The sequence below is a fragment of the Pelobates fuscus genome, chromosome 8, assembly GCF_036172605.1.
Source record: "Pelobates fuscus isolate aPelFus1 chromosome 8, aPelFus1.pri, whole genome shotgun sequence".
In the NCBI taxonomy this organism is placed as follows: domain Eukaryota; kingdom Metazoa; phylum Chordata; class Amphibia; order Anura; family Pelobatidae; genus Pelobates; species Pelobates fuscus.
The window spans coordinates 170972641-170997377 of NC_086324.1; the positions used below are offsets into that span (position 1 = coordinate 170972641).

Sequence of the window (24737 nt, forward strand, 5' to 3'; positions counted from 1 at the left end):
CCTCAACCTGAGCTATCAAGAAAACTTACTTTGTGAGGTTGTTTAATTGTATGGTCTATATGTATTATGTGTGCTATGCATGTGTGTGTCATGTCTGTGTGGTGTTATGTGAATGAATACACAGGCTCTGTGTAGTATTGTATATGCATTGTTTGCTGTATTATATGTAGAGAGGATTGATTGCTGTGTTTTGTGTGTTGAAGTTGGCTGTATGTGCATGCATGTATTGTGTGCATGTGTGTGGTGGCAGCTGTTTGTGTGAGTTGTTTAAGGTACTGTGTTTATGTGGACTGCCTGTTGTATTATCTATGTGTGTACCTTGTTGTGGTATTATGTATGAGGCCTCCTGTGATATTATGTGTGTGGATGTGGACTGTTCAAGGTATTTTTTTTTTGTATATGGGCTGTCTGATGTGTGACGTATGTTTGTGGGATTCTTGTAATGTGTGTGTATATGTGAGTTGTTTGTAGTATTTGTGTGTAGTAAGGACTGTGTGTATGTGGCATTTTGTTTGTTTGTATAGGCTGGGGTTTTGTACCTGGGAGGAGATTGAGCAATAGTTGCTTGTTAATTACATTAACTCCCAGGTACAGAGAATACATAATATTTATTTGACAATAAAACATATTTCTATACATTCCTGAATATTAATATAATATTCCTGAAAGATGCTTTGCCAAACAGCTGGGATCTAAGCGCCCACTTGGTGAAAGTTTCACTCAGATCTGTTCGGTGGTTTTAAAACACCATTCGAGCAAAGTTTGTACCGGTCAGCCACGAGGCGAAGCCCCCAAATAGTTCCGTAGCAAAGCATGCTGTTGACCGGTCTCTTTCGGGAGTAATCTAATGAACTAACAGATGAATGGAATGGTTTATCAACTGGGTGGTCGTGTGTCTCTCGTTTGGGAGTTTATTCTCCAAGAACCCCACTCCTGGTAAGTGAATATAAACAAACATACACCGTCCTGGAAGTCCTAGCGGTGTTCAGGACGTCGAGTGTCCGATTATAGTTCCACGCACTCGACGACCAAACACTGCTGTCCATGTTCCTGCGACTGTGGTGTTGTGCAAGGGGTTCTGTGTGTGGGGTTGTGCATGTGTGGACTATCTGTACTGTTGTGAGTGGAGGGTGTTTGGGGATCTCTTTACTGCAATAAATTCATGTTAAACTAATGTTTACCTTCCATTCTCTTGCATACCCTTGTCCAGGGAGGGGGAATACATCTTCATTAATCCGTGGTGCACCAATAGTGGACTTGTAGTCTGGACCTTCAATGGACGCAGAGCCCTTCTACCTCTAACACTGTCTGGCTCTTTACTCTTTGGACAGCGCATTGCCATGTTAACACTATACATGCCATATCGCAGGAGAGAGTTCCTTGTGGTGTCTGCACCCCCTAAAGTCGAAGACCAGAGGCTCTCTTGCACACTGGGCATTGAAGAGATCTGGGCTGGCTGGGGAGATTTCGACATCTGATCAATTTGGGTACAGGAGCCCCAGGGGCCATGCAAAGACACCCTACATCCTGAAGGTTGCTGAATCCTGGACTAGGCAAAGTATAATGAAACTACTTTATCAGTCATAGATCTGCTACAATGAGTGACAGCACTGTCACCTTGTGTGGGCTGTTCACCACCAACGTAGTGATTATGGTGCCAGGAGTCTCCTCTTGCAATTCTCTTTTAAGTAGTCAAATCATTTCTGACTGACAATTTCTATGCAGTCTGTTAATTATTTAAATTAAATATCAGATCAGTGAAGGAATCATTAGGGAATGAACTGATATCATATTAGGTATAATCAAACTGACATGTTTTGTCATTAATTCATATTAAACACTTCTTTCAGGCTTCTCAGAGCTTGTTCTTTGCTTATTTGTTTCCATTCCTCTGGTAGCTTAGCTGGCTTTAGTCCATATTCTATTGCAAAATGCTTGTTAAATTTCACAAAGATGTATTTCCAATAATCAGAAGATTGGATACTGGGATCAGGTTGGATGGCCCAATCTGGATAAAAAGTACGATATTCCTTATAACTGTGATGTTTCCCTCCTGTTTTGCAATTCCAAAAACAATCACTAGACACCACCGAAGTAGAACAAATATTTACAGCCAGTGAATCGTCTGGGTCCCATCTAAGTTTACGTAAGCCTTGAGGTCTGTGAATGGATGCAAAGTGCTCTGTATGACCAGTTCCTCCGGCCTCACAGGGGACTTTACAGAACGGACACTGCTTCCCACATCCCATCACCTTCTTCAGCAATTCATCCACTGGATTCGATGTGACCTTGGTAAGAATGGTTTCAATGCTCAAACGTTTTACTTTTGATAGTATTTGGTTTTCTGTTTCTGAGATAAACATTTTAACATCTTTAGAAAACTGGTCAACATTTACATTATTACTAAATGTGACCATATTAATTTGATACTGTGGAATTATTAATTCATGGTTTAACTTCTCACAAATGTTTTCCAAAAAGTTTGCAATATTAGGACATGTTAGATATTCTTCATTTGATAGAATGTGTATATTTTGTTTAACAATAGTAGACAGAATGTTTGTTTGTAAAGTTTCTAACTGGGAGGGTTTCTTGTATTTGCCTAAAATGAATTTTAAAATCCAGTCCTTCACAAAAAGTGGATATTCTTTAATATATTTCAAAATATTGTGAAAATCTTCTTTTTCTAACAGATCCTTTAGTACGGCAGCCTGAAAAAAGGATCTACTGTTAAATATCTTATTGTCAGAACTTTTTAAAATATCATCAACTATTTCTTTTCCGAGTTGATTGAAAATATACTTGGTTAAAGCTGGCTTCAGGCAAAGCTCACAAAACAGTTTTGCTCTATGCTGGCTCTGGTCCTTTTCATGGTAAATAGTGAGAAAAGTTGAAAAATATTTAGATTTCAGCTTTTCTAGGCAGATCTTTGGATCATTCTCTTGGATAAATTCCTCATGCATCTTCTGAAAGGCTTGAGTAGCTCGTCCAAAGATTAGAAGCTTGATGTCTAATTCAAATATAGAGGAGAAGTGAATCCCTCTTACATCCTGATTCTGCAATCTGAAATCGATTGATTGTAATAATTCCTGGAAGTAAGTGTCATCATAGTCTAACCTTGTGTTAACCTTTTCTGTAACATATCCATCACTTATCTCAATTAGAGACTTCCCAAGCTGTGATATTTTGTCGTAGTGGTCTATAATATATAGCTTGTTTTGTTTCACAGAAAGCCAAGATGGATCAACATAACTTTCACGCATCTGAAATTCTTTTTTCCCATATTCCTCTAAGCTAATCACATTAAGTAATTTTTTATTGATGTCTGATCCTTTGAGGCTCATTTCATTTTGCAGTTGAAGTAGAATGGTTTGACTTATATTTCGTCTTTGTAATGGTTCAATCTGTAAAGCTGAGCTTGTATTCTCCCACATGGTATTAAATTCATCTTCTAAGTATTTGTCACTAAGCTGATGGTTTAACTCTCTGCAGGACCGAAGGAGATCAGTAACTCTGCATTCAATCTTCCTCTGATATTCAACCTGGATACACCGAATCTTATGGTTTAATTTCTGGATATGGTAAGCCTCACGACACTTATAAAGAGCATTTCTTTCAAGTTCATTTTTCAAAAATTTTACTTTCATGAAAAACTCTTCTTTGTATTTTTCAATTAGATGCACATTTTCAGATTTATTCTCAAAATACTTTCCTAACAACTCCGACATCTTACTTTCCTCTTGACACAACAACTTCTGTAGCTCATCCTCATAATGGGTGTCTCTCTCAGTATTTAATGTATCTGCTGTCTGATTCCTAATCAGTGTCTCGGTGTTAATCACCCAGCTGTGCACGGCTTTGGTAAAGTCCCATTCCCACTGAGAAAATTGCATAGACAACTTATTATATGCTTCTGCAAACACACTATTTCTGAAACTAAAGATAAACTTTTCATATTTTACTGCATTCCACAAACTTTTTATCCATTCAATAAATTCTTTAATGTTAAGAGGTTTGTTTGAAGAGTTCTGTGTTTTCAGGTTATCAGCTAAAAACATTTTCAGTTCAGAAACCTTCTCACTATAACCATAGTTTACAGGTGCCATGGGTGGGACTCCATGCCACAAACCAGGAATGTACCAGCTGTCTTTCTCTGTGTCATAGTCCATCACATCACAAAACTTTGAAATGCTATGCTTTTTTTCCATTTTTGTTGCAATATTAGTCATCTCATCTAACTGTTCTAATAGCTTCTTTCTATCTCTCATGTTCTTCTCATGAGCGGACACATCACTCACATTCTGATGGACAAATTGGCATTTGGGTTTCTTTCCTATTTCTTTCATTCTAAGAAACGCATGGACCACAATTTGCAAGATATCCTTCATTTCTGCTATGTTTTCCATGGACATATTAATAATGGTGATATCACTCAGCCCGACCACTAACGTTGCCAGCTCATTGTCATGTTCATAACTGTCCTCCAGAGAAGCTAATTCAGGAGCTTTCAGACCTTCCGTATCTATAACCAGAATAAAGTCACAGCCCAGCTCTTCCTGAAAGTCATCTTCTACTTTAATAAATGTCATGAAAGCCCCTCGTGTGCATCGTCCACTGGCCACCGGGAACTGCAAACCAAACATGGTGTTTAGAAGGGTGGATTTCCCCGTACTCTGAACTCCCAGCACAGTGATCACTCTCATTCTGCATTGTCCTCCTGTCTTGGTGTCCAGCTCAGTCAGGACATCAGTTATCCACTGCAGAGGGATATTGGAGGCATCTCCATCAATCAGCTCCAATGGGAACCCATCCAGCAGGAGATCAGCTGCTATTCCTGGGAGTCTGGTAAACTGCCTTATGTCTTTACTGATTATTTCTTCATTTACCATAGAAAACTCAGCTTCATAAAACTGCCCCATCTCACGCAGGAAATGTTCAATTCCCAGTGAGCTGTCAGATATTTTCTGATCTAGCTGTTTCAGTTCATCTTGATTATCGAGTGGGCTGTTGCACTTCTCCTTGTAGTTGGCCTGTAAATCAGACAGATTAACCCTAGCAATTAAATCAAGATCCAATTTCATCCACTTTAGAAAAAAATGTTTCTCTATGGGAGATAAATTAACAATGGCATCAGTAAATTGCATTAAGCCACTAGGAAGAGAATGACCATATTGTGTCTTGTGTAATGAGGTGCGTTCAGATCTCAGTTCACCCAGATATTTTTGTGCATCTTTATGTCCCTGGTTTTTCATTCTACACATTTCTTTTTCTTTTATAGATATTTGCTTCCACAGATCTCCCTGCAGAATCAATGATTCTTTTTTATACTGTGACACATCTCTTATCTCCTTAGTTATTTTCTCAGCAATCTCTTTGGCTTTACAGCATCCATTGGAAGTTTCATCTACACAGATATCAAGTCCAATTATCTGTTTTTCCATATTTCTAATATCTGTTATTTTGGGGTTATCATTTAAGAAACAATTGATAGACAATTGGATTTTTTTCATAAGAGCTGTATCATTATCTGTGTTGGTCTTTATTATAATATTATCCATTACAAGCTGTAGCTTGGACATTATGTTTTGCAAATTCTGAAGTGTCTCTTTGTTGACATTTGTCCCAGGACTCGGAGTGATGATGATATAATACTTTGTGTCTTTGTTATCACAGTTTGACAACAGTCTAAATTCTCTCTCCCCAATGTGCTTAATAAATATAAACACAGCTGATGAGACTCGGGTTAAGAAAATGAACTGTGTCAAGTTAGACTCCAGGTCTCCACGTAGATTGGTCACTGCAATCGGCTCTGGGAAAATGTCAGAACTTTCACTCCCAGATGGAAAATACCAGGACATTTCCACTAGCCCATTAGATAATTTCCTCTCTATATTCCCTCCTTCCATGTTGTCATGTATGAAAAAGTCATGATATTGCTGAGCTGGGCTGAGAACCTGATTCAGGATTTTAGATTTGGATAACTTGGTTTTCCCCAGTCTGACAAAAGAGAAGGTCGGCATTGATATGTTCACCACATTATCTTCTTTAAACCCTTTTCTATCTGCTAATGAATGAGGTCTCCATCTTTTCACTATATCTCTCATTGCCCATAGCATGAAGGTGCAGTTTGTTCTATCACCAATAGGGAGCAGCAAAGGGACAGCAAACTGACACATGGACATCTTTGCTACAATTTCCTGCTGTAGAAAGTTATCAGAACAATGCAGGAGAACACACAGAACATCCAGAGGGTGGAGACAATGTGACCTATCTTCTTCAATACTGAAGCCAGGCACTTTAAACAGGTCATTAGATGTATTTATATCTATATCTGAAGCTTGGCTATAAGTATTTTTCTTGCACTGAATGTTTCGGGCACTTCTGTTGAGAGCCAGGAGTTTCTTTAAGAAATGCCAGGGAATATCCTGTATATTCTGAGGGTCAGTGTTTGTTATATTTTCTTTCCCAATATTAAGAATCCTCTTCAGTGTGAGCTTAGAATGTGCAAAGCGTTCCATTTCCAACTTCACTAGGAGTTCTTCCAAATCTGTTCTTTTGTCTGTGAAGAAATGAGAAGCATTTGTAATAATTTTTACAGAACAAATAGAGGATTATAAGAGAACACCTCACTTCACCACTTTCAGAGCACCTACCACATTACCGAAATATATTATCTTGCAAATGTTGGTTCTTCAAATATCCTACTGGACCCTTGCTTAACATCTTCCCTCCCAACAATGGGCTTATTGTAATCATTAACAAGTCGGTTATCGTTAAAATGCCTGTCACTATCATTAGCGATTATGGGCTGTTTCCCTGCTACAAATATAACATTTAACAACTAGTAATGCGCTGCTGATGATAGTTTAAATGCCTACCCCTAGAGATTAATAGGAGTTGTTAAATAACACCTGGTTCCATGTCAGATGGTAAAAATCGTCACCTCTTTCTATCTGATTAACAAAGACATCTAAGTATAAAGAGAAAAAGACAAATAAAGGATGCAAACTCTCAATATGTCTTATATTTAAAAAATAATGTAATCTATAGTCAAGTACATGTAAGTACTAAAGCCTGTCTATGAACATGATGTCTGTAGTTTTCAGTAAATATCTTTTGAAATGTTTCAGGTGTATTGAGATATTAAAAGGACACTATAGCCACTAAAACAACTTTAGCTTAATGAAGCAGTTTTGGAGTATAGATCATCCTGCGATTTCCATCTGGATGGCTGCTCACTTCCTTAAACTCAACCTGTCCAAAACAGAACTTCTGGTCTTTCCTCCCTCAAGTGTTACTACTCCCATGTCTGTCTCCCTCTAAGTCAACGGCGCTACCATCACCTCTACCTCGCCGGCTCGCTGCCTGGATGTTCTTTTAAACTCCAACCTCTCCTTTACCCCTCATGTCCAATCAATCGCGAAATCCTGTCACTTCCATCTCAAAAACATAGCGCGCATCCACCCCTATTTAACCCCGGATGCAGCTAAGGTGCTGGCCCATGCCGTTGTTCTCTTTCGCCTTAACTACTGCAATACCCTTTTCAGTGGTCTTGCGTGTTCCCAGCTTGCACCTCTGCATTCTATAATGAATGCAACGGCAAGGTTCATTTTCCTGTCCGCTCGCACCTCCCATGCCTCCCCGCTCTGTTAGTCCCTGCATTGGCTTCCAGTTAGATATAGGGCTCAATTTAAAATTCTGGTGCATGCTTACAAGTCCGTACATAATGCTGCTCCAACCTACCTATCCTCCCTAATACACAAGTATGTCCCGTCGAGGCCCCTACACTCCGCCAATGACCTACATATATCCTCTGTCCGTACACCCACCTCTAATGCTCACCTCCAAGATTTCTCCAGGGCTGCACGTCTTCTGTGGAACTCCCTTCCCTTCTCTGTTAGACTTTCACTCAGTCTCCACTCATTCAAAAAATCACTGAAGACTCACTTCTTCAAGAAAGCATATCAATTAAACTGTTAGCAGGTTTTTATCCCCCACTCCCTCCACTGCAACTGTCAAAAATTACCTACTAAGCCCTCAGTGAATACTTTTCTAACAACTTACTTTGTTTCCCTACTTTTACCCTTTTGTGTCACTATACCCCAATCCCTCTAGAATGTAAGCTCATTGAGCAGGGCTCTCCACCTCTCTGTTCCTGTACGTCCAGTTGCCTGGTTACAATTACATGTCTGTTAGTCCACCCATTGTACGGCGCTACGGAATCTGATGGCACTATATAAATAATAATAATAATTCAGCTTATGCAGCCCTAGTCACCCCCCTTATGGCTGTGACTAAAACAGAAAGCATGAAAAAAATGTTTAATTTTCATTTAGATGTAACTTGCCTTTAAATGTTTTTATCTCATGGTCTGTTAATTGATTAAAATAGTTTAATCACACACAGGGGGCTCCTGCATGGTATAGCAAGCTATTAATAGAGCAGGATAATCTAAATTCTAAATTAGGCAGCATTTGAAGGAAGTGTAAACATTAGATGACTATTTACAGGAAGTGTTTAGGAAGGCTGTGCAAGTCGCATGCTGGGAGGTGTGCCTAAAGCTGTATAAACAAAGTGATTTAACTCTTAAATGGCAGAGAATTAAGGAGTGAACCTGCAGGGGCATGATCTATACATCAAAACAGCCTAATTAAGCTAGAGTTGTGAATAAAGGTGACTAATGTGTCCCTTCAAATCAATTGTTTCTGTTTATGCAGCCATAATCATACCTACCCTGGCTGTGACTGACACAGCCTGCATGAAAACAAAATTGTTTCACTTTTAATCAGATGTTAACTTTTTATCTCCTGCTCCGTAAATTGAACTTTAATTACATACAGGAGGCTCCTGCAGGGTCTAGCAAGGTTTTAACAGACGAGGAGATAAGTAATTTTAAATTAAACAGGATTTGCGATAATGGAAGTGTAAACATTAGATGACTCTTTTCAGGAAGTATTTAGGAAGGCTGTGTAAGTCACATGTTGGGAGGATTGCCTAAGGCCGCATAAACAAAGTTATTAAACTCCTAAATGGCAAAGATACATAATCTATACACCAACACTGCTTCATGAAGGCAAAGTTGTTTTGGTGAAGTGAAATGAGAATGCACTGATAGAACCTTTTATAGTGTTTAGAGTTATTGTTGTAATGTAATGTATTGAAAAGTGTGCCTACTGCTTGATCTATGTTTAAATATGAAACAGTGGATTCTAAATAGTTGTCGGTATCAGTGGAGGAGTATGTCAGTAACATGCATAAGTTAAATGTAAGGGTTAACAATGGAAAGCTGTGTCTGTATTTTTAGCCATAATAAACATCTACCAGATGTTGGAATTAACTTTAGGATATTTGATGATTTTTTATAATGACAAACATGGAGAATTGGTCAGAGTGTTTAGATAGCCTAGCTTTGTATATTTCATTGTAGAGCAATGCAAAGTGAATTAGTCCATAAAGTCCCACTAATTGTCATCATTGTTCCGGCACTCATTTACACCCCACAGAGATATCTGCCAGGACTCCTTTCAGTCTCTACATTTCTGCAGAGGGTCTGGTAGCTTCACCCTCCCTCCTCAAATTATTGACATTGATTCGTACTAATGTTTTTATGAAGGCTGTTTAACTTTTTTTTTTTATTATTGTTGTACTTTTCTCTTTGGTGGTGAGCTCTGCCATGTGCCCTTCTTCCCGTACTGATGACTCTGCTGGGGTAAATATTCTGAAGAAGCTAAGCATGTCAAGATTTTGGGGCATATTTGAAAAAACAAACATTTTTTGTGTATTAAACCTTATATACATGCTCAGTTTGTTCTGATAGCATCTCTGACATCAGATGATAACCTAAACAATTAATCTGGATATTGTCTTGTCAGGCTGTCATTAGATAACAGCATCAAGTGGTGGAGTCAGAAGACCTTCTCTGTCCTCATACCATTTATATCTCTAAGCTTAGAGTTTCTTTTCCAGAGGAGGAATGGCTGTGTCAGATGGATATCATAAACCATGATAATTCTGTATATCCATCAGTCCCAGCCAGGTATCCTATACACAGGAGGATTCATTCTTTCCCTTTCTTTATTACCATATGTGCCTACCATAGTTTCATTCCTCGTGCCCACACTTCACCATTGGCACAGCTCAGGCGTCCTGACAGATCATGGTGCAAAGGAACACCTTGCACAATAATGAGGAATGGCATTCTATCTGACTGCCTACTGTAAGAATTATGATGAACTTGTTTCAGTCCTGTCCCCCACCCCACAATTAATCGCTGTGCTGGAACATTTAGACATGCGCAGTGATTGTGTTGGATTTATGTCATCCTAATCACTAAGTTTAATGTAATAGATATGACTTGTGTAGAGATTAGTCTGTTCAATCATCAGTTTAATGGCAATGCCTAAATATAAGGGAACAGACGGCTGCTATCAGTTTATTCGCAGCTCAGTTTACAGTTTGCTGAAACACATTGTATGCAGTGATCTGTCGATTGTAGCTGTGGTTCAGGCTATCCACACAGAGAGGGGAGGAAAGAAATGCCAATAGAGCACAACTTGTAGCAATTGCGGACATCAAACAAGGAAGTAAAATGTCCTACTTTGATGTCACTGATAGAAGGGGAGTATAAAAGCACAAATCAGGTACCAGAAACAAGAACCACAACAGAGAAGTAAAATAGAGGTGCTGTACCTTTAAATATGCTTATGTGCACACTGATTGGGCCATGTCACTCCTGCAAAGTATGAAAATGAATGACAAGGTCCCTACAGTAGCAAAAATTACAGGGGGTGCTTTTATTTTACGTAAGGACATCCTTTATCCTTTATACTGAGAGGAGGCAGGCGGCATGAGAGATCAACACGGGCGACAAGTCACAGAGAAAGAGGTGAGCACCGCGCTGACGGTGGTGGATTTATTACAACCTATGGGTAAGCATTGGATTGGCTGAATTCATCAACATTGATCTCCACCTTTTAAACCCCTGCAAGGAGCTGCGGGCACCTAGATAGTTAGAAGAACAATGTAGTGTTAGGAATCCTTTAATAGAATTGCGGTGACAATAAAAAATATATTTAACATAAAAAAAGACATATTGGCTAAAGTATCACTTGAGCATTCTAATCATACTTCCAAGCCTAAAACTAATAATATATCTAACACTGATTTTAGCCCTACCCTTATTGTTTTAACTTGAACCTAAATTCTGACCCCAATGGTAAACCCAATGATACAACCTTAACCCTATTTTGAACCATAACCTTAACATTAGTTGTACCCCAGGACTCTAGATCAAGTAACATGTGGCATCACGTCTAAATTTCTATTGGCTCCGCCGAATTTTGGTTTAGGGTGGTGATGGATCCTTAAACCAAAGTCTTTATAATTATGCAGATTAAGAATAACAGGTTGCCCTGACCACCAGGAAAAGTAAAGAGTATCAAAACTTAACTTTTAATATTCAATTGAATATTAAAAGTTCAATTTTAATTTTGATACTCCTTACTTTTCATTGTGGTCCGGACAATCTGTTATTCTTAGTTTAATTCAATTAATACCCGCTTTCGCTATAATTATGCAGATTACTCACTTTCTGGGAAGTGTCCTGAAAGATTCTGTAACTTTGGAAACCTAAGTATCATGTTCTCCAGATGTTTGAGGAATTTCTCGCAGGCCGGTTCTCCTTTCACAAGTATGAGGTTCAATACGTTCTCCGTTTTCTTTACCGGGCTTTCAGCTGCATTCAGATTAAGGTATTCTTCTGGAGATATCAGATACAGGGAGGTGAGCTCATCCAACAAACCATCTACATCTTCCACAAACACCTCTATTAACTGCCTCCTCAATCTGTTAAGAATATGGGATGCATCCGTGACAGCAAAATCCATGGTTTCTAAATATTAAAGAATGAACATAAGAGGAAATCTTAGTGACATAAATTTCCAGAACAAAAACAGAATAAGATGACATGTCATTGCTTCCAGAAAAACACATTTATATTAGGAATGCATGGAAAAATATTAAATGAAACAAACACATAAATGAAGATGTTATGCTGGAATGTGCATCCACTTGCAGTGCCGGACTGGCCCACCGGGATACCGGGAAATTTCCCGGTGGGCCGCAGCAAGCTGAGGCTGGGCAGACAGCCATAATAATCAGATATTCAATAATTCCCCTCGTACTGTGCCAGCCTTTCAGCCCAAGGGGAGTAAGCAGGGCCGGATTAACATAGGGGCTAATGGAGCTGCAGCTCCAGGCCCAGGCCCATGGAATAGGCCCATTGATTTAAAAAAAAAAAAAGATTTTTTTTTTTTTTTTACTTTCAATTTTTTTTATTTCTTTTTAAACACTACTCTTAGGGTTGCCACCTGGCTGGTATTTATTTAAAGCTGTATGGCCAATGCCGATGTTGCAGTAATACGGGCAATACAAATACCGGAATTTTTCTCAGTTTAAACAGAGATTACTCTGCATTACCAGCACCGGCCGGTAGGGGTAGCTGTGTGTGGAGAGAGGCAGGGATGGGGGGTGGAGCTTGACCGCCATGCGGAGTGGTCGCAAACACCCAGGGCTCCCGCCAAAGGGCTGAATTTAAGCCTTCCTTGCCGCAAACTAGCCGGGCTAAACAGGCTCCAAACCCACTCACCCCACGGAGCCCCTGGTGGAAACAGGACTGGGGCAATATTAGCACTCCGCCGGCACCAGCCGAGGCAGGTCCGACCTGCGGCCTAGCAGTTGATGCGGGGCTGGGGACGCGGCCGGTCCTCCAGTCCCAAAGTCCTGCAGAAGCAGAACCTCCCCCCCCCCCCCCAGACCGTCGGGGGTTATCGCGGTCCACCACGGCACGTCCGCAAGCATGGGCATACACGTGCGGGCCCTGTGGGATGGCCACAGAGGGGTGGAAGCAACAACTCGCCTACTCAAGATGACGGCGGCCTGCAACGCAAAGAATCCCACAACCAACGTGGTCTCACACACCAGGAAAGCCGACAGCTGAGCGAATGGCAGGACAGGTCAGTGGCAGTAACCCCACAGTGGACGTAGAGACCTTACCCACTCCCTCAGGCACCAAACGAAGGCATGCAGTCTGTAATGGTAGCCACGCGACCCGGCGGCATCCAGCTTTGGTCCCTTACTAGTCACCACCTCAGAATAACAGAGACAACCACAACGATGTCGAAGACTCACCCTCTCAGCTCCTTACCTGTCCGTTTGCCGCCTCTGCTCTCGCCGTCAGAAACCACTTTGCAGCTGACCCAGACCAAAGAGGTATCCTGGGCATAAACATCTGAAACCTCCAGCGCAGGCATCAGCTGACCACACAGGGACTGACTGGCTCTACCACACGCATAGCCTGAGCCGGGGTATACTTCATGGGGACTCTCCATATGCCTTAAGTTGTACAATGCATACTCACTTAAACTTGCTAATCTACTTAAGCAAACAACCTAGCTTGTAACACTAGTGACACTGCCACGGCTCATTCCAAATGTTTTTTCCACAACACACACCATCAAAGTTATAAACACCATTATACTACACTAGACTATACTAACTGTGTTGTAGACTTGCCTACATCATAGGACAGCCGAACAGGTCGCTATTACACAGCTTGTACCTAACCTGTATAATACATGCTACAACCCTGTAACTCACTCTCGTTACACACGTATACTGAAACACTCAATAGAACCTAAACGTTTAGACTACGCTTGTTTAAAAATTACTAGCCTGAGTAACCTTGCTTACAGTCTCTCCTGTTAATAACTAATATCACTAGCCTGTGCAAGGCAGCTATGTAACTACACTGTAAGAACTAAACTAAAATATATAAAACTGTGCATTGCTTTTAAATGTTAAACGTATGACCTCTCAACATAATCTAAAAATTGTGCTGTATTTTCATATGCCATGTTTTGACTGTTATGCCTGTTACTGCTTACGACTGCTATCGTGGCTGAGTAAGCCTATTGTTAAACCATGCACAACAAAAATAAAGAATAAAAAAAAAAAAAGAGAGAGAGGCAGGGATAGAAAGTTACAGCATATACCTTCATCTCTCTACTCACACTGATCTGCAGGGGAGCACCTAAACAGCACAGAGAGTCCAGACAGCAGCTCCCAGCCTGCAGAGACAGCCTACAGCTCAAAGAAGTAAAGGATAGGGTAAAGGCTGTAGGGAGACATGGGGACACTGAGACACTAGGGGACACTATGAGACATGGGGACTCAGGGAGACCTCTGGGGACGCTGAGACACTTGGGGACACTTGGAGACACTGGGACGTAGACACACTTGGGGACACTGAGACTTGGGAACACTGAGACACTAGGGGACGCTGGAAGACTTGGAGACACAGACACACATGGGGACACTGAGACATGGGGACACTGAGACACTAGGAACACAGCCAGTGTGTCTCAGTGTCCCTAGTGTCTCGGTGTTCCCATGTCTCCCAGTGTCCCTATTGTCTGTGTGCCCAAGTCTCTCAGTGTCCCTAGTGTATCAGTGTCCCCATGTCTCCCTCTGTCCACATGTCTCCCAGTGTCTATGTCCCCATGTTTTCCAGTGTCCCCAAGTGTCTCAGTGTCCCCATGTCTCACAGTGTCCCCTGGTAACATGGGGACAGTGCGAGACATGGGGACACAGACACTAGGGGACAATGGGCAATCCATCTGTACATCAGTATCAAACTGTAAGTCGTTTTTTGGTGATTTCACAGACTTTTCTCTATCACTCCTTGTGATTTACATCATGTGATGTCCCACATACATAATTAGTTATGCAAATTAGTAAGGCCTGTATTTCTTCCCAAGAAAGGTGGCAACCCTAACTACTCTTCACATACTCTTGCTTAAGTATGGAAACTTAAGAGGGATATATGGAAACAAAACTTGTGTGGACTAGCTAAAATGAAATTAGTTAAATAACGACTATAATCACCTAAGTTACTTTGGCTAAATGAAGCAGTTTTAATGTATAGATCATTCCCCTGCAATTTCACTGCACAATTCACTGTCATTTAGGAGTTAAATCACTTTGTTTCTGTTTATGCAGCCCTAGCCACACCTCCCCTGGCTATGATTGACAGAGCCTGCATGAAAAAAACTGGTTTCACTTTCAAACAGATTTAATTTACCTTAAATAATTGTATCTTAATCTCTAAATTGACTTTTAATCACATACAGGAGGCTCTTGCAGGGTCTAGCAAGCTATTAACATAGCAGGGGATAAGAAATTCTTAATTAAACAGAACTTGCAAAAAAGAAAGCCTAAATAGGGCTCTCTTTACAGGAAGTGTTTATGGAAGGCTGTGCAAGTCATATGCAGGGAGGTGTGACTAGGGTTCATAAACAAATGGATTTAACTCCTAAATGGCAGAGGATTGAGCAGTGAGGCTGCAGGCGCATGTTCTATACACCAAAACTGCTTCATTAAGCTAAAATTGTTCAGGTGATTATAGTGTCCCTTTAAGGTAATGCTGACTTTGGTCTCTCTAACACTAAGGCATGTTCCCTTTCTTCCATGCTCACTACATCCACCTTTTCTCTGTCTCAGACTGTATACAAGGAGCTTCTGCCTGCTAGTAAGAAGGTAAGGAGACAAGTGGACATATGAGTGCTAGGGGACAGTTCTTAGAAAGCATGGAGCAAGCGCATCATTAGGAGCATTTATGCCAAGCTCAGGAAGCTTTTGGCCAGCATGCATGATTGGCAGGCAGCCTGACATGCATTCAAGCCAGGCTAGCCTTCCAATTCTTTGGGCAGGCATGCCCCCTTTTTAGGCAAGGTAGTCCCTTTTGGGAGTTCTAGTTACATGATCTGCGTCAGTGGCCCACCCTTTTACACCGCCCATTGACTTCCTGCTTCACTGGACACTGCTTTTAGGGGATATGGATTTACTTGAAAGATGAAAGCATGAATTAGAGAGAGATTAGCATATTTTAAGAGAATCTGAGTTTTCTTATCGCTTCACCCTATGTGTTTCCCTCCAGCAACATCTCCACCAGATACATAAAGCTTGAGAGGTATGACTGTTTTAGTGTTTTTGGTCGATAAGATTCTGTACTTAGGCCCCTCATAATTGTCAGCACCAGGCCCACCGGGCTCTTAATCTGGCCCTGGGAGTAAGGAGGGAGGAGCTGGGGGCTAGTTCGGTTGCCAGCGGCAGGAGGGAGACCTGTCAGTCTCCCTCCAGAGTGTAAATCAATTTTGGGTGCATGCCCTGCCCCCACGCGGAAGCTCAGCCCCTGAACGGAAGCCCTGCCTCCCGCACACAAGCTCCGCCCCCACACACGTTGCTGACCTCAATGGAAAGAAAACTACAGAAAACTAAAAGGTATTTACACTTTCACAGCCCCCTACCCACCATACAGCCCCCCTACCCACCATACAGCCCCCTGCCCACTTCACAGCCCCCCTACCCACCATACAGACCCCCCTACCCACCTCACAGCCCACCCTAACCACCTAACAGCCCCCCTATCCACCATACAGTCCCCCTACCCATTCACAGCCCCTCTACCCACTCACAGTCCTCTACCCACCATACAGCCCCCCTACCACTCACAGCCTCCCTACCCACTCACAGTCCCCCTACCCACCATACAGCCCCCCTACCCACTCACAGCCCCCTACCCACCATATAGCCCCACTACCTACTCACGGCCCCCTACCCACCATACAAAACCCCCTACACACCTCACAGCCCCCCTACCCACCATTCAGAACCCCCTACCCACCATACAGAACCCCCTACCCACCTCACAGTCCCCCTACCCACCTCACAGTCCCCCTACCCACCTCACAACCCCCCTTCCCACCTCACAACCCCCCTACCCACCTAACAGAACCTCTACCCACCTTTCAGAACCCCTACCCACCAGTGGTGTATCCTGGTTTTGAGCTGCAAAAAAAAAAAAATATGAGTGGCTCATCTGATGCAAGCAACCTTTGATTATTATGGTTGTTCAATCCTCTGATGAATCCTGTGTACCTTAATACCACTTTGCTTTCTTTAATATTTTTCAACCATTTCTATTAGCGGGTGGCTTAGAGACAGAGTAGGATTTTTTATAAGGGATGCCCTCGAAGGCACATTGGATTCTTATATATTAGGAGAAACAGGTTTCTCTTTCTCCCCTTCCTCTTCACTTCTAATAGCTGATCTATACTGACACTAGATGCATATAGCAATAATAACATAATAACATATTGATAAATATGTGTTACATTCTTTCCATTCTAGTGTCACTTGCTAAATCAGAAGCACTCCACAATAAAGGGAGGACCGTACTCAGCGTATTGTATTTTATCTCACCTTTTATCTTATAATATAAAAAAAGTTAAATTTTATTCATCATTCTTTTCAATAATCGCTCTCACACTAAGAAGGTACACCTATTGGTGTTTGGAGTGTTCCATTAATATAGAAAATAAAACCTGGATTTATTTCAAGCAGGATAGAATATAAACTGTCATTCTATAATTATATAAGATGAGTGCCCATGTAAGGGTACAGGTTTAAGTGATGCAGTTATTAACCTGGCAATCTGCGGAATAATTGACTTATTTACCTGAAATATGTGAATTGTTCCAGGATAGGAGCTCTGCTGTCTGTGACGAGATGGAGCTGGGTGTTACTGAAAACAGACGTTAACCTAAATGTCTCTCAGTATTATAACTGCTTGTTCCCAAAAAAGGTCAAATGTACGCTCACAGATTCCTTTCACTTTCATTTTGACAGTCAAACCATCATCAGCTGAAATTACTGCACAAAGTAAACAGGACACAGGGAGGCCCTGAGATGGTGATAACACGGAATTGCTCACTCAGTCAGCAAACTAATAAAAGTTGCTAAAACTACATTGCATTTTGTAGTGTTACAGCTAAGACAAATTCTAATTCTAATCCCGGTCATTTAATAATTGGTTACAGGCCTTTTGTATAGTTTCTAGTGATCTACATGCTGGCAAAGCTAGTGGACTCAATACTGGAAGCTTACAAACATTTTGGCGGGTTGTCATGGTTTAATAAAGTATTTTGACAGAAATGATCTGTACACAGGATTTTTTTAGTGGGGAATGAAAGATGTGGGCTCTTGGGCGAGCATAATGCTACCCAGCAGAGTGCCTCGGAGTCAGTACAGGAACCAAACACAAGTTGGAAATGCTGTGCAGCTGTGTCCCAAAGGCATTTATTGGGCTTTTAATGAGGCTCAGTGCAAATGACCCAATTCATGCAAATTTAGGCATGAATGTTTAAATTGTGCCGGAAATCACCCTACCTTTTGATGCTTTAAAAGAATGGGCAACCCCATTAGGGAGCAGATTACAAAAGGTCAGGACCCAAGTGATAGTAGAGTATTTGCTCCCTTATTTAAGATGTTACCTTATTTAAGATGTTGCTAAAAGTGAGACAGCACAGCTAATTGAGGATGTTTTTTTATATATGGGTTCTAGATCCCAGTCTGTTTTTCTCCTGCTCAATTTGTTGAAAATCTCAGTTCTGTCAAGTTACATTCGGATTTTGTAAGAGAAACAATGAATAAAGAGATTGTTATGGGGAGAGTGGAGGGCCCCTTTTCCAGTCCACCTTTTCATTTTTTAGAGTGTCTCCTATGGAGTTAGTCCCTAAAAAAGAGAAAGGTACTGTTAGATTAATCCATCATTCATCATTCCCGAAAGGGGCATCTTTGAATGACGAGGTGGATTTGTCTATCATTTCACTGTCATACACCTCTTTTGATGATGCATTGAAATGGGTAAGGCAGTGTGGTCAGGGTGCTCGTATGTCCAAAGTGGACATTGAAGCTGCTTTTAGACTGTTGCCTATACACCCTGAGTGTTTTGGTTCATTGGGATTTCAATTTGATGGCAACTTTTATTTCGACAAGTGCATGTCCATGGGCTGCTCTGCTTCTTGTTTTTACTTTGAGAATTTGTAATGTTTTTTCGAATGTGTCCTAAACCCCTTAAGGACCAAGCTTCTGAAATAAAAGGGAATCCTGACATGTCACACATGTCATGTGTCCTTAAGGGGTTAAAGTTTCTTGTTTGCAGACAACTATTCATTATTTAGATGATTTCCTTTTCATTGGAAAAGCAGGATCTTTCGATTTCCTGCATTTATTACGTTTCATGTCTATTGTTCAACATTTTGTTATACCTTTAGCAAAAGAAAAAACTGTGTGGCCTAGTACTTGCTTACAATTTTTGGGAATTATTATTGATTCTGAAAATATGGAATTTTGTTTACCTAATGATAAAGTTAAACTAATGAAATGAGAATGAATAAAACATCAGTCAGAAGGTTGCAGTCCGTGTTAGGGCTATTAAACTTTGCCTCAAGGGAAAATAAAGAAGACTTACAGGTTTGAAATGTGTTTCTAAGCAATTTCAATGGGTCTACTGTCTGGCAGAGAGATTTTGTTTCAAATTGGGATCTTGAGACTTTTACCGATGCGGCTGGTTTACATGGATTTGGCATCTATTTTCAAGGTAAATGGCCAGTTACTGGTTGGCCTTGAACCAGGATAAGGATAACACTTTTGGAATTATTTGCAATAGTCATAGCTTAGGAAATATGTGGCTCAGAGCCAGCTAATAAAATAATAAATGTTTAATTGTGATAACATGGGTGGGGTATGGGTGATTAACTTCCTTCATGGTAAAACTATCCCGGTTATTAACTTGTCCTTTTTTAACTTTAGGTCTTTCATGTTCCTTGCACCGTAATCGGACAAATTTGGAACAAACTAGCCCGAACACATCTGGGAGCTAACATTGCCCAGAGAAGTCAATTATTGGGTTTATCTTTGTGACAAACCACCGTCACTACCACCATGTCCACTGCGTATCTGTGTGTCTTTCCATTGCATTCTGTGTTTCCCCATGTATTGGTTATGCATTTTGTGTAGTTTCCATGGTTTATTTTTAGGGTTCCTATATGTGTGGTATATATATTTAATAGTTTATGTTTTATTATCTGCAACTCTAGTGCCTAGGGGATAATTGGGTTAAGCAAATGTCTCTTTTGGATATGGGATTCCTGTTTCTAGAAGGCTTGATCATTACCATATCAAAAGACTTCCAGAACACATCAGTGTGACTTCCCACACCCTACAGAATAGCTCTGCTGGAGTCAAGGCTTCAAAGAGGGATTGGGGTTGTAAACTCGGACACTCCATGCAATCCAATTAACCCATTTTAGAAATTGGAAAGGTACTTTTGAGGTCTTTGAAATTGTATGTTTTTTTGGAAATATCTGTGAGATAATTGAGTTCCTGACGGTTCCTGTCTCAATTATTTCCCAGGCACTGTGACATCGGGGCGGGCTTATGTTCTGGGTTACTTTGAATGGAGACTCCCTGTGGGAGTCTTTGCATAAAAGCTGTTTTGTCAGTGTTTTAACCTCCAGAACTGTGTGTCATCTGTTTACTGGAGGGAAGGAAGATTTACCCCGTGTCTGCTGTTCCCGCTTATAGGGGATGCAGTGGGGAAAGTCCTTGTAAGGACTAAGAGCTTCCAGGGCTGAGTGTTGTCTCTTCCTGGGAGCGCATAGAGCTAAGTACCCTAACTCTGTAAGAGTTCCTGATCGGCTGAAGGAAGGGATCTAGCAGAGGTAACCGGTCGGGTTACCAGGTGTCCCGCTACAATCTTTATCTCCAATTACATGAAAATCATATTTAAATGCTTTAGAGGAATGGGACAGGTTTATGGTAAATCATAATAAAGAGGCTTCTGGACCTAGTTTAAAGGATGCAATACAATTTGTCCTTAATAAAATCCATTCGGTTGTCTCTAGATATTCTTTGAATAGATCCTTATTGGGTATTTCTATTTTCTTGAAAATCTTATGTAAAAAAATCTATTTCTAAGGAATTTGTTATTCAACATATTAAAGAAATATCCTGTCGTGATGACAGATTTCCCATTTCTTTTGGATTATATGGGGATCTAGTTAAGAATTTGAGTTTTATATGTAGGGATTTATATGAGACTCAACTCTTCTCAACCGCATGTGTTTTGGTTTTCTTTGGTGCATTTAGGTTCAGTGAATTCAATTTGATGACATACATTTTCTTTTTTTTTTTCCTTTTTCTTTTTATTGAATTTTTTTTCTCATTTTATCGTACATATGACAAAATAGTGCAATTTACATACGAGACAAAAACAAGTGTGACAATAACAAACATATAATTTACATTGTTACAACTGTTCTAATCTTAAGTATAGGATAATTCCCGAGCTAAACAGCTAAGGATATCTTAATAAAGAGATAAATTATATCTTGTAGAACTGTTGTCTAAATAAGTATAAAATATGGGCTATGGTCAGTCTAAACAACATAGAAAGAAAAAATATCACTGTAGTGGAATTATCTATCGAAATCCACGGAAATAAAAAATAAATAATTCATTTATTTTCCAAAATTCAAATCCAATTAATGTATTGGTCTTGTTTATTTGTTATTTATAAGATGTATAGAGGAGACCGGTAAATCTTTTTCCATTCGAAGTTGGAATAAAACTTGTTTAACAAGCTGACTCCTCTGGAAAGGGAGATGTGACTTCCATTGTCTTGCTAATATTATCTTTACCGCCAAGAAGCAGTGGTTTACGAGGTACTTAGAAGAAGTGGAAGAAAGTTTCCAATTTAAATGTAACAGTGCTGTATCCGGGCCTTTTTTAATTGTAATATTAAATAAACATTTGAGTATTTCAAAGGACCATTCCCAAAGACTTTTAACTGAACTACAATGCCACCATATATGAACGAGTGTTCCCTCTGGATAACCACAACGCCAACAATGAGGAATTTGACCTGGATACATCTTACTTAATTTATATGGAGTCAGATACCATTTATACATAATCTTATATTGACATTCAATTAAATTCTGACAATGAATATATTTACGAGTATCTTTAAGAGACGTACACCATTCCTGCTCAGTTATGTCAATATTCAGGATATTTTTCCATTTATCGAGTATCTTTAAGGGTTGTTGATCAAGGATAGATAACAAATTAGTAGCTTTTGAAAGAATTTTATTAACCTTAGTATATCTAAAGATGGTTTGAATAAGGATATCAATTTTTGGTGACATATTTAGTAAGAACTTATTCAAGAAATTTTTAATTCTTAAATAGGAAAAGAGTTCTTTGTTAGGGAGAAGGAGTTTGGCTTGAATATCAGCAAAGGATAAAATTTGGTCATCCTGGAGGATGTCCCCAATCGTCCATTGAAATTTGGACCAGTTATTTAAAGAAATATCCTCAATATTATCTTCATAAACAATCAGATGGGATGACTTAATTATTTTATTGGAGATTTTTTGTTGTTTTTTTATCATCTCCCAAGCACTGATAATTGTAGATTATGCTAACGTAGTGTACCTATAATCTTAATTTTAATAATGACAGGAGGCGAGTATTTTGCATGACTTTCTTTACTCATGCTTCCAGCAGCACAAGTCAATCATCAAAACTTTAAACCAATCATAACAGTCTACATAACGTATATAAAGCCCTGTGTGTCACATGACTTCCTCTTTCTTTGGTGAGAGATTAGTCCATGTAATGTCGAGGAATAAACCCAAAGTTTGTAAACATATAACAGTCCAAACTTGTTCCATGGTAGTCTTAATTTCCTTTAATCCAACTTCAAACTGGTAACTCATATCGGTATTGAAACTTGATTCGAGAGTTTCCACAGCCGATGTGTCTTATCTGGAACCAATAACGGCCATCATGCTGCAAAAAACAGAAACGAGTGTAAGAGGATGGAAGTAGACTTATGTCCACATGATATCATAGTTACAGTATCTATCCATATATAATATCATAAATAATAACCTATCTTAATATACTATAATGAACACCATTTAAAATTAACCTATCCTCAACTATTAACAATAAACTATAATATCAGAAATATTCATCTATTACCTCAAACTTCTTATCCCTATCCTCCTGATAAACTATAACAGTTATAGCTGATTATTATTATTATTATTATTATTTTATTATTTATATAGCGCCAACAAATTCCGTAGCGCTGTACAATGGGTGGACTAACAGACACATAATTGAGATCAGACCACTGGACGTACAGGAACAGAGGGGGTTGAGGGCCCTGCTCAATGAGCTTACATGCTAGAGGGAGTGGGGTATAGTGACACAAACGGGTTAAAGTAGGGGAATTAAATAGTTTGTTAGAGAAGGGTTTATTGAGTGCTTGGTAGGTCATTTTTGACAGTTGCAGGAAAGGAGTCATGGGGTGGGGGATGAGAAGCCTGCTCACAGTTTAATTGATACGCTTTAACGAAGAAGTGAGTTTTCAAAGATTTTTTGAAGGAGTGGAGGCTGGGTGAAAGTCTGATTGAGGAGGGAAGGGAGTTCCACAGAATAGGTGCAGCCCTAGAGAAGTCTTGAAGGCGAGCGTCAGAGGTGGGGATCCGGGCAGAGGATAGGCGTAGGTCTTGGGATGAGCGCAGGTACAGAAACGTTGACAGAAGACAACCCATATAAACGGGAGTGGAGGGAGGGAAAATACTCGCCTCCTGTCATTATTAAAATTAAGATTATAGGTACACTACGTTAGCATAATCTACCATTTTATTACATGACAGGAGGCTTCCTATTTTGCATTTTTAAAGCTGAGGTAATAGTGAGAAAGATGCGTGTGTGGTTTGCCGAAAATAAAATAACCGGAAGGTATCTTCCCGTGTCCAGTCCGCGGAACGTAATATATCCACGAGGGACGCTCACGCCGAGAACGCTCGCGATGCGGCCGCGCCCCTAACAGAGTGAGTTCCGAAACACGTTTCCACTCCTGCTAAGGATAGAATCCAACGAACCCATCGCGCCAGTGTAGTGGTGGTAACCGGTTTATAAGGTTTGGTGTATGACACCAACAGTTTACCTCTATTAAAAGCCCGAAGGTTTGTAGTAACCTCCACGTAACGAGTAAGTGTGGAAACTACGCATAGACGGGGGACCGTAGGAAAAAAGGGATAAAATATAGATGTCGAATTCGTTTTAGTTCTTCTAGACACCGTGAAGGTAACCTCTTCTGGTGATATAGAGAAACCGTCCACGTCGAACGCTCGTACATCCGAAACTCGTCGAAAAGAGACCAAACATAGAAGTAAAGTGAGTTTGGCCGACAGCTGACGTAGGGATAAGTCTGCGTTGTCTGGCCAATTCCTAAGGAAACTGAGGACCACCTCTACGTCCCACATATGATTATACTTAGGTTCCGGTGGTCTGGATAGTTTGATGCCTCGCAGTAGGCGACATACCAAAGGATCCTGACCCACCGGAGAACCCTGTATTGGCACATGTGCCGCTGAAATCGCTGATCGGGCCACGTTGATGGAACGATAGGATTTTCCCTCCGTGAAGAGGTGTGACAAGTAATTCACCACCGTGGGAATAGATGCTGTAAAGGGATCACAATCCCTTCCCACACACCAGCGGGTCCATGTATTCCATGCTGATATGTAACTGCGTCGGGTACCCGGCGCCCAGGAATCCCGTAAAAGGTCTTTAGCTGGTTGCGATAGTCCTTCGACGGACCAGGTTCCCCTGAAAGACTCCAGGCTACCAGTTCCAGATTCTCTTGTAGCACTAGTGGATGTGGTTCCACTTGCGGATCTGTCAGTAGGAGGGGGAACCATGGTAGAAGTAGGGAATGGTCCTGTGTTAGGGCCAATAATTCCGGAAACCACGCC

At 40.6% G+C, this 24737-nt stretch overlaps 1 protein-coding gene across 1 annotated transcript; it reads right to left on the bottom strand.

Moving 5' to 3' along the window:
* Positions 1-1062: 1062 nt before the first annotated feature.
* LOC134570674 (interferon-induced very large GTPase 1-like) lies at positions 1063-13388 on the bottom strand. Its single transcript, XM_063428606.1, has 3 exons — positions 13205-13388; positions 11588-11890; positions 1063-6559 (listed from the first exon to the last, which is right to left on the bottom strand). The coding sequence occupies exons 1-3, from the start codon at positions 13386-13388 to the stop codon at positions 1824-1826; spliced, it is 5223 nt and encodes a 1740-aa protein (XP_063284676.1). The 3' UTR covers positions 1063-1823.
* Between the last annotated feature and the right edge of the window lie 11349 nt (positions 13389-24737).